The following is an 11,055-nucleotide window of genomic DNA, read 5'->3' as shown; positions in this document are numbered from 1 at the left end:
ATATAAAATAAATAAAAATTAAACAACATTAAGAACAAAGACTCACAAGGGAAAGATGAGCTTTAAGAGCACCAAGTGGGTCAATGTGACTCCCAGCAAGCCACACACAGATAGCATCTCACCAGTTGGGGTGCTGTGGCGATTGCCCCATGTCTGAACCTTCCAACCTGCTGGGGCAGGGTGCCAAGGCCTGGGATAGACCTGGGATAGAACAGGTGGGCCTCCCTCTACAGGGGCCTACAGGGTTTGGAAACTCTGAGCTCCATCTTAAAGGTTTATTTTTATTTTATGTGTATGAGTGTTTGCCTGATGTATGTATGTGCACCATGTGTACAGTGTCTTCAGACGTCAGAAGAGGGCATTAGATCACCTGGAACTGGAGTTATAGACATTTGTTAGCCATCATGTGGGTACTGGGAACCAAACCCAGGTCCTCTGCAAAGGCAGCCAGTGTTCTTAACCATTGAGCCATCTCTCCAGCTGCCTGAGCTCCATTTTAAGACCCTTGAGAGCCAGGCATAATGGCACAAACCAGTAATTCCAGCAGTCAGGAGGCTGAGGCAAGAAGATCAGGAATTTGAGGGCAATCTGGGCTACAAAGCAAGACCCTTCTGAAAAACAAACAAAAAACAAAGACCTTTAAGTCTGGAGAATAGAAAGCCATGGGGATCTGTGTCAAGAAAATTTGGGTACCCAGAGGATCCTGAGGTTCAGTTAACTCAGACAGCAATCCGTTGGTCTGATTCAGTCTCAGGGTGAGGGAGGGGGCAAGCTCCACAGCTACTGGGAGAGGACAATATTGTGTCACCCACTTGACAGATCCTCGCTAATTATGCCAGGGTGCCTGGAGATCTTCAGTGTTTGACTGTGGCTGGGAGCCTGGCATGCCCAAGTCAGTCCTTGTCTCTGCCCAAGGTGCCCTTAGGAGGGAGGCAAATGGCTAAATAGGCTCACTGTGTGTGCCTGTGTGCACAGATGGGTCAGGGTCTGAGATCCTGGAGGTCCCACACATGGCCACTTACATGTGCTCAACCCTGTCCAGGCCAAGGACAGCGATGATGATGATGATGTCACTGTCAGCGTGGACCGAGACCGTTTCATGGATGAGTTCTTCGAGCAGGTGGGAACCAGCCACCCCAAGTATCCACACCCCTCACCTGTAAGCTGGCACAGGACTCCTCACACGTCTGCACCTTGCTCAGCCCTGGGATGGGGGCTCCCATGTGAGCTAATTTGAGGGTGGATAGGTTGATGCTTAGCAAAGTCGGTGACTGGACTCTACAGCTTTGCTCCCTCTGGATGGTCCCATGGGAGCTGCTGCTCCATCATCAATGTCTGCCCAACTTCTCTCTTGTCTCATTCTCCTGTCCCCAGGTGGAAGAAATCCGGGGCTTCATTGACAAGATTGCTGAGAATGTGGAGGAGGTGAAGCGAAAACACAGTGCCATCCTGGCCTCCCCCAACCCTGATGAGAGTGAGTGAGGATGGGGCAGGAGCAAACAAGGGCTCCCGAGCCCCAGTAAGCCTGCACTGGGGTGCGTCAGGCAGAGTGGTGTCTGAGCTGAGATTTTGGGTGACTACACTTGCATGGTACACATCTATGATCGAAGCTGGTGGAGAGTTTGAAGCCAGCCTGGGCTATGTGAAACCTTGCCTCAAAATGAAAATACACACACACACACGCACACACACACACACACACACACCACAAAGAAAATAAGGGGCTAAAGAGATGGTTGAGTGGTTAAGAGCATTTACTGTTCTTTCAGAGGACCCAAGTTCAGTTCCCAGCACACACATCAGGCAGTTCTCAACCACCTGAAAATCTAGTTCCAGGGACTAGACACCCTCTTCTGGCCTCTGAGGGAACCTTCACACAGGAACTCAAGCAGCCATACATACATACACATAAAATGTATATATTTAGAGTCTGGAGAAAAGGTTTGGCAGTCAAGAGCACTGACTGCTAGCAGAGGACCCAGGTTCACTTCCCTGTACCCACACAGCAGCTAAGAACCAACAACCAACAACTGGCCTTAACTCCCATTCCAGGGAATCCGATACCCTCTTCTGGCCTCTGTGAGCATTGCACACATGTGCTGCATTACATACATGCAGGCAAAACACTCATACACATAAAATAAAAATAAATAAAACATATGTTATATAGCATAAATTATAAGTAAGTTAATAACATTTATATATTATAAATTATATATTCTCAGCTACTAGGACTTTTGTTAAAGGTATAGAGGATGGCTGCTGTCATGGGATGCTAGGGAGGAGAGCCCACAGATGCATGGATAGATGAATGGGTAGAGGGAGGTACAGAGGGAGTTGTCCAATGAATCAGAAGCTCCCCAGCCTGGCCCCTCCCCTTCTTGCCTCCCAGGGGAGCAGATGGCAGCAGCGCTGTGAGAGAGCTAGTGGGCCAGGTAGGCAGCTTCCTGTGAGAGCTGGCACCCTGCCACTTAATAGCCCAGAGCCAGGCGTGCTTATGGCTACAGGAAGCCACCTTTTCCCTTTGCCTGTGTGCATCTAGCTCTACTGTGACACATTCCTGTGACTTAGCCTTCATGTTCATGTTGATGGGCGTGTGTGTGTGTGTGTGTGTGTGTATGTGTGTGTGTGTGTGTGTGTGTGCACTGCATGCGAGTGTGAGGGTACGTATGCCCATATGTGGGCAGCTGATGCTAGAGTAAGACATTTGTATCTTCCTCTATCGCTTTTCTCACTCTGCCTTTTGTTTCCTTTTTTTTGTTTTTTTGAGACAGGGTCTCATGCAGCCCAAGGTGGTCTTTTTTAAAAATTTTAATTTATTTTGCTTTATTTTTGAGATAGGATTTCACTATGCAGCCCTGGCAGTCCTGAAACTCACAGAGATCTTCCTCTTCTGCCTCCCAAGTATTGGGATTAAAAGCATGTTACCACACCAAGTGTGTGTTGGTTTTTTGTTTTTTTAATTACATAATTGATTTTATTGGGAGGTGGCAATGTATGTTTCCTGGTGAGCATTCAGAAATCAGAGGACAAGTTGCACTTTGAGGAGCTGGTTCTCTCCTTCCACCATGTGGGTCCCAGGGATCAAACTCAGGTTGTCAGACTTGGTGGCAAGCACCTTTACCTACTGAGTCATCTCACTGCCTGCCTCCCCCACACACTAGTCTTGACCTTGCTATGTAGTTGAGGATGACCTTGAACTTCTGATCCTCCTGCCTCTACCTCTTTTTAAAAATATTTTATTTATTATTTTTATTTTATATGTATGAGTGTATTGCCTGCATGTATATAAGGGCACCCATGTCATGCAATACCTGTTGAAGTCAGAAGTGGGTGTTGGATCCTCTGGAACTGTAGTTATGGACAGTTGTTAGCTGCCATTTGGGTGCTGGAAATTGAACTTGGGTCCTCTGCAAAAGTCAGTGCTCTTTTTGTGGGGGGAGGTCTTTTTGAGACAGGCTCTCTCTGCAACCCCAGCTGTCCTGGAACTCACTATGTAGACCAGGCTGGTGAACTCACAGACAGCCACCTGCCTCTGCCTCCTGAGTGGAGAGCAGTCAGTGCTCTTAACCACTGATTCATCTCTCCAGCCCCCTGCTTCTTAAGTACTGGGATTACAGGCATATGTCACCATACCTGGTGCTCCATTGAGATATTGATTACACATTGATTTGGACCAGGCTGCTACAGATAAACCTGACTGAGACCCTCTGCCCTGGAAGGGGCTTGGCTACAGGCCCAGGGAGCCAGTGATTGGCTCTCTGTCATGGGGACCCAGGCAGGCCAGTGACTCAGACTGGCCTATATTCATGGTCACTGTCCCTCCTGTCATTCCATGTCCTTTGGGAAGTCCCAGACCCCCTATCCGCATGACTCAAAAAGGTCAAGCTTGTGGACCCCCTCACCCCCACATCCAGGACCCTCACCCTCAAGCCCATAACAAAGTTCTCTCCCACCCTGTGGTTTCATGTTTAGAGTGAGCCCATGCCAACAGCCCAGCCTTCCATAGCCTTGGGAAGGGAGGATGAAGCACATGTGACATAGGGAGACATCCTAGGATGGGAGGAGAAGAGAAACCACTTGGGAAACACAGCTGTCATCCTCCTCCATCTCCCTTCCTAAAGATATGCCCTCTATGGAGCACCTGCATCTCATGTCTGTGGGTATCTGGGTCACTGCATTTCCTTGTGTGGGCTTCTGAAGGGCTGGGATGTAGCTCAATGGGTAGAATGCTTGCTTAGCATGCACAAAGTTCTGGATTTAATTTCCAGCAGCACATAAGCCAGTTGTGGTGGCACGAGTCTCTAGTCTATAATCCCAGCACTCAGGTAGTGGAGATAGGAGGTTCAAGAGTTCAAGGTCAAGGCTGGAAAGATGGCTCAGTGGTTAAGAGCACTGCTTTTGCAGAGGACCCAGGTTCAGTTCTCACTACCCACATGGCAGATAACAACCATCAACCAGTTCCAGAGGATCTTTCTTCTGCCTTCTGCAGGCATTACATGACATGGGTGCACTTACATACATGCAGACAAAACATTCATACACATAAAATTAAAAATAAATAAAGAATCAAGGTTATCCAGCTACATAGCAAGTTCTAGGATAGCCTGGGCTACATAAGGCCCTGTCTGAAAGAAAAGGGGCAGGGATTTGTTAAGGAGACGCCACAACTGCTGGAGGTCAGGTGCGCACAGCATAGTGGAACTATTTAGCTTCATCTCTGGATGGCTCCCATTTACCACTGTCCACACTTCCCCCTTTGTGGTCTACATAGTAGTGACTGTGCCCATAAACTAAGCAGTAAAACCAGACTGAGACCCAGGACCTCATCAAGAGAAGGGGGACACCCCATTAGGGCCTTAGGGCAGGGCAGAGCTAAGGAAGAACAATGGAAGTTAGGAGTAGGGTGGGGGTCTTTCCTTGGCCAAGCCTGGCTCTGCCTCCTTGATGGAGGGGGCACCTTCCAGCTGGGCTATTTTGAGTCTTTAGCAAAAGAAGCTGAGATAGCAAGAGCAGCTGGTGACCAAGTTTTCCTTTGTTCGTAGGAGAGAGGCACCCTCCTCCGCTCTGCAGAGCACCCCCCCACACTCTGCCACACTCACTTTCCACTTAGGAGATGATGCCCAGATCCTGATATACCACCGTTTTCCTCCCCAAGCCCAGTGGATGTGGTTGATAACCAGGAACCTGGTTGTAGCTGGAAGAGAGGGTAGTCCTACAGGCTTCCTGAGGCTTCACTCCCTAGAGCTTGGGAGGGGGGTAAGCTGGGCACCCCCAGGCCTCTGCCTGTAGAAGATCACTTTATTCTCTCATTCCTGTTCACCTCTCATAAGCCCCAGTGACCTGCCACCTCTAGATCCACTACACCCCGGGCTTTCACTGCTTTGGTTTTGTTTTTTGAGACAGGGTCTCCCTGTAGCCCCAGCTAGCCTAGAACTCCAGTCTGGCCTTGACCTCACAGAAATCCCTCTGCCACTGCCTCTGGAGTGCTGGGATTAAAAGTGGGTGCCACTGCACCCACCCACCTTTTTGAATCTATTACTGCCCCCTCCCCACCAGACCAGGGTCCCCGGTGTCCTGGAGGGGCAATTTTGTAAGTTCAAGGTCAGCCATACCCAGAGCCCTGTGGCAGAGGCTATGACTGGGGAGGCAATGTAGCCCACCCTGCCACAGCCTATTCCCTGGCCTCTACTAGATAAAGCAAGGTGAAACCCAGCCCCATGCGAACTCAGGCACCCACCGAGTAAACAGCTTCCCAGCACCAACCGCAGCAGCCTTACCAGCCTTAAATTTAGCCCCATCTGTTGTCTACAGGGGATGGGGGAGCCAGCAAAGGAGGGAGACAGCTTCTTAGAAGATAGCGGGAGAGGGGGGTGAGGCTGAGGCTAGGGTGGCCTTGGCCTAGAATTGGAGATGTAGACAAAGCTGTAGCCAAGATAAAAGGGGAAACCTATGTCACCAGGGTCTGCCCAGCCCCACCCCCATCTTGCTGCTGGTGCTGGAGGTGAGGGGTCTGAATATTGGGCAAAGGAGAAACCAGGGTGTCTACACCATACCCTCTTCTTCCTATGCAGAGACAAAGGAGGAGCTGGAAGAGCTCATGTCAGACATAAAGAAGACAGCAAACAAAGTTCGCTCCAAGTTAAAGAGTGAGTCCCCCCAGGGGTGTGGCTCAGTATGAGTGCTTGACTAGCATGCATCCCTAGGTTTGATAAATTTGGGCATGGTGGCTCACTTGTCTGTAATCCTAGCACTCCATAGGTGGAGGCAAGGGAATCAGTAGTTCAAGTCCAGCATCAGCTACATAGAGGACAGACTGGGCTATATTAGACCATATCTAAAACAAAAAAAGCTTAAGAAGTGGCTGGCATGTAAGGATCCATGCAGACCATATGCTGTATCTATGTTGATAGACAGGCATGCCATGCGTGGGCCACCACAGCCTAGGGGACATATGCTCTGCAGGTGGCAACCACCTGGTCTTCCCCACTGGGGCACAGCCCTTGTGCCTGAGCCTGAGCACAGGGAAGGAAACTCAGGTGACAGTGTGGCCTGAGCAGCCAGATCCAGCACACAGCACTTACACACACAACTTCAGGTCGAAGAGCCGTTATTGGCCCCACTTCTTTAATGCATACATTTCTGTTTCCATGTGACCCCATCCCTCGGATCACCACAGAGGTCCCATCCCAGGGGTGGCTGGAGTGCCGCATTCTGGGCTTGTGGGTGGAGATGATGCATGGGGGTGGGGATGGCTCAACAGCCCCCTGCTCCACCAGGCATCGAGCAGAGCATCGAGCAAGAGGAAGGCCTGAACCGCTCGTCCGCAGACCTGAGGATCCGGAAGACGCAGGTGCTATGGGAATGCAGGGGTGGGCATGCACCTGATCCCTGGGTTCTCCGGAGCCCAATACCTACCTACACTCCTGTGCCCCCTCCAGCACTCAACGCTGTCCCGGAAGTTTGTGGAGGTCATGTCTGAGTACAACGCCACACAGTCGGACTACCGCGAGCGCTGCAAGGGGCGCATCCAGAGGCAGCTGGAGATCAGTGAGCTGGGGGCGGGGCCTGGGCGGAAGGGTGGGCCTGGGCTGATGGAGTGGTAGGTGGGCCCTGTGTGCTAAGGACAGAAGTCCTGGAAGAACTGTGACTAAGTACCCTTGGTTTGTGCTGGAGGGTTGGGACCATGGGTGGGGCCTATGGCTTGGGGGTTCAGCTAGAGATGGAGGGGCAGAGCCTGTGGGTAGGGTGCAGCCTGGGCTGGAAGAGTGGTGGGTGAGGCCTATGGCTACAGGTTTGGTTTGAGCTGAAGAGCTGGTGGGATGGCGCCTGTGGTTGGGGCTAGAAGGATGGGGCCATGTTTAAGGGCTTGGGGATGGGGTTTTGGCTATAGGATGGTGGGTGAGGCTTGTGGCCAGGGCATGTAGTTTGGGCTGGAGGGCTGGTGGAGTGGAGCCTGTGGCCAAAGGTGTGGTTTGGGCTGGGGCGTGGTTTGGGCCCTAGGGGTTGGGTCTGGATTGGAGGTGGCCAGGGGCTCAAGGAGGAGCTTGACTGGATGGGTTGACTGACCTGCTACTACTGAGCTCCCTGGAGAGAATTGTGCTCAGTGTGATCCCACCCACAGCTGGCAGGACCACTACCAGTGAGGAGTTAGAAGACATGCTGGAGAGTGGGAACCCCGCCATCTTTGCCTCTGGGGTGAGTGTGGACCCTACCCCTGCTACCACGACCCACTGACGATGTACCCCAACAGTAGTTCCCATTGTGTGTACTAAGCCCTGGGTCAGGACAGTGTTTGGACATAGCCATCCACTGAGGCAGGTTTCAGAGAAAGCCCGAGTTTCTGAGTAGGGAGGGGACCAACCTGAGGGTCACATAAATGTTAGTGGCAAAGGTGAAATCAAGACTTGTGTCCAGGATGGTGAGATGGCCAAGTGGGTAAAGGAGGATTCAAATTCAAACCCCAAGAGCCACATAGTGGAAGGAGAGAACAGGCTCCTTCAAGTTGTCCTCTGACCCCTACACACACACTGTAGCTCCTATGCACACCCCTCCCCTCCACACACACAAATAACTGTGCTTTTTTTTTTTTTAAGAGTAAGGCAGACTGATAGAGGGAGATATTTTGCTCTGGCATGTATACAAATGAGTGAGCAGATCTACCCACTTATATGCAACACACACACACACAAATAATGATCATAGGGGCTGGAGAGATGGCTTAGTGATTAAGAGCACTGGCTTCTCTTGCAGAGGACCCAGGTTTGGATCCCAGCACCCACATGCGGCTAACAACTTCTGTAACTCCAGTTCTTGGGGATCTGACACCCACTTCTAGCATCTGCAGGCATTGCATGCAGGGGTGAATATACATACATGCAGGCAAAATATTCGTACACATAAATAAAAATAAATAAAAAGGATTTTAGTAATAATCATAAACATGTTTAGAAAAACCAAATAGGGCTAGGTTGTAGCTCAGTTGGTAGAGTGTTTGTCTAGCATACACAAAACTCTGGGTTCAGTTCCTAGCACAGTATAAAACTAGGCATGGTGGTGCACTCCTGTAATCACAGCACTAAGGAATAGAGGCAGGAGGATCAAGAATTTAGGATCATCCTGAATGACACAGCCTGTCCGAAGTCAGCCTAGGATACATGAGACTGTCTCAAAACACACAGGACTGACAAGATAGCTCAGCAGATCAAGATGCTTGCCATCAAGCCTGAAGACCTAGTTCCATCCCTGGGACTCAAATGGTGAAAGGAAAGAACTGATTACCGAAAGACGTCCTCTAACTGCCATGTGTGCACTGTGGCACATACCTGTGTGCACACACAAAATAAGTAAATGTAATACAAAAATTTTTAATCAAATAAATCAATAAAACACTCAATGATTGTTAACCAGGTGGCAAGTACCATATTTCAGGCAGGAATCGAGTCACCCAGAAACTAGTGGTAGTGGGGCCAAACAAGATATTGGAAGGGCTATGACTGCTGCTTTCAGAAACTTCTGCCCATCTCAGCTGCCTTCCACCTTCGTTCCTGTTCAAATTTCATTCTTTTAACTGCAATAAGGACTGACAAAAAACAACTTAGGAGGGAAAGAGCATATTTTAGCTCACAGTTCCGTCATTGCAAGGAAAGCATAGTATCAGGAGCTTGAGACAGCTGGTCACATCCACAGTCAAGAGCAGAGAGGGGCTGCAGAGATGCTAGAGGTTAAGAGCACTGGGTGCTCTTGCAGAGGACCCGGGTTTGGCTCCCAGTACCCACATGGTAGCTTACAACCACCTGTAACTCCATTTCCAGGGGATCTGACACCCTCTTCTGGCTTCCACAGGCATTGCATATACAATGTGCACTTACATGCAGGCAAAACAGTCATACACATAAAACAAAAATAAATATTTTTAAAAAGATTGGAGAGGGAGACTAAACGCATGCATGCTTAGTTCTCGTGAGCTTTCTCTACTCTTGTTCAGTTCGGGATTGCCTATGTAAAGAATGGTGCCGCCCATAGTGGGCTGGGTTTGCCCACATCAACTAACATTGGTAATCAAGACAATTGCCCACAGACATGCCCATAGTCAACCTGATTTAAACAATGCTTCATTGAGACTCTCTTCCAGGTGATTGTAGGTTGTGTCAAATTGACAGTTAAAATTTAACTTCAGGGCTGGACAGACTCAGCAATTAAGAGCACTTCTGCTCCAGCAGAGGACCCAGGTTTGGTTCTCAGCACTCACACAACTGTCTGTAAGTCCAGTTCCAGAGGATCAGACACCTTCTCTTGATCTCCCAGGGCACCAGGCAAGCACATGAAGCACACATACACACATGCAGGCACTCACATGTACACAAAATACACATCTTAAAAACAAAAAAACAAAAAAACTTGCCGGGGCTGGAGAGATGGCTCAGTGGTTAAGAACACTGGTTGTTCTTGCAGAAGACCCGGGTTCAAATTCCAGCACCCACATGGCAGCTAACAACACGGGTGCTCTTACCTACATGCAAGCAATACACGCATACACATAAAATAAAAATAATAAAAATTAAAAAAAAAAACTTGCCGAGCCGGGTATAGTGGCACACACCTTTAAAATCCCAGCATTTGAGAGGCAGAAGCAAACAGATCTTTATGAGTTCGAGGCCAACCTGGTCTACAGTAGTGGGTTCTAGGCCAGTTGGGGCTACAGGAAGAGAAGGAAGGAAGGAAGGAAGGAGGGAGGAAGGAAGGAAGGAAGGAAGGAAGGAAGGAAGGAAGGAAGGAAGGAAGGAACCAGCAAAAATCTTGGCAGGGAGTGGTACAGGGAGTCTCAAAAATATACCCCCAAAAAACAACAATAACCATTGTGTCTGGAAAGATGGTTCAGTGGTTCAAAGCATACATTGTTCTTGCAGAGGACCTGAGTTGGGTTCCTAGCACCCACATGGTAGCTCACAAACACCTGTAACTCCAGCTTCAGGGCATCTGACACCCTCTTCTGGCCTCCATGGATACTGTACTCACATGTGCACAGACACACTAACACTTTTTTTTTTTTTTGCCTTTTTGAGATGGTCTTCCTGTAACCCTACCCAGCCTGGAACTTACTACATAGACCAGGCTGGCCTTGTACTCAAAGAGATCCACCTACCTCTGCCTCCTGAATGCTGGGATTAAAGGTGTGCACCACTACCACACCTGGCCACACACATATTTTTTAAAAAGTCATAGTCTCCCTGCCTTCCTGGCCCAAGTCCCCAGCATCCCCTCCTCAGCATGTGTTGGGGTTCCAGCACCCACTCCTCGGCAGGTGTTGGGGTCCCAGCCCACTGCTCCATCCCCTAGATCATCATGGACTCCAGCATCTCGAAGCAGGCTCTGAGTGAGATTGAGACCCGGCACAGTGAGATCATCAAGCTGGAGAACAGCATCCGGGAACTCCATGACATGTTCATGGACATGGCCATGCTGGTTGAGAGCCAGGTGAACACCCTTGTCCTTACCTTCCCCCTCCTCCAGCCCCCAGCAGCACCCAGGGCCTCACTAATCCCTGCCCTTTCA

General features: G+C 49.8%; 1 protein-coding gene across 2 annotated transcripts in view; it reads left to right on the top strand.

The window, feature by feature from the left end:
• Window positions 1-11,055, top strand: part of Stx1a (syntaxin 1A) — a 29,776-nt gene that overhangs the window by 13,940 nt on the left and 4,781 nt on the right. For both annotated transcript variants that reach the window (XR_003846284.1, XM_008848387.3), the window contains exons 2-8: window positions 1,043-1,120; window positions 1,375-1,474; window positions 6,075-6,149; window positions 6,780-6,853; window positions 6,942-7,050; window positions 7,625-7,698; window positions 10,840-10,977. Coding sequence is in view for 1 of the 2 variants with exons in the window: in XM_008848387.3 (XP_008846609.1) it covers window positions 1,043-1,120; window positions 1,375-1,474; window positions 6,075-6,149; window positions 6,780-6,853; window positions 6,942-7,050; window positions 7,625-7,698; window positions 10,840-10,977 (648 nt within the window). In the remaining variant the exon portion in view is untranslated. The remainder of the gene's footprint in view (window positions 1-1,042; window positions 1,121-1,374; window positions 1,475-6,074; window positions 6,150-6,779; window positions 6,854-6,941; window positions 7,051-7,624; window positions 7,699-10,839; window positions 10,978-11,055) is intronic.

This window comes from Nannospalax galili, unplaced genomic scaffold (assembly GCF_000622305.1).
Source record: "Nannospalax galili isolate Female #2095 unplaced genomic scaffold, S.galili_v1.0 scaffold644, whole genome shotgun sequence".
NCBI lineage: Eukaryota > Metazoa > Chordata > Mammalia > Rodentia > Spalacidae > Nannospalax > Nannospalax galili.
The sequence above is the reverse complement of the archived record's forward strand: the minus strand, read 5'-3'. Positions and strand labels throughout refer to the sequence as shown.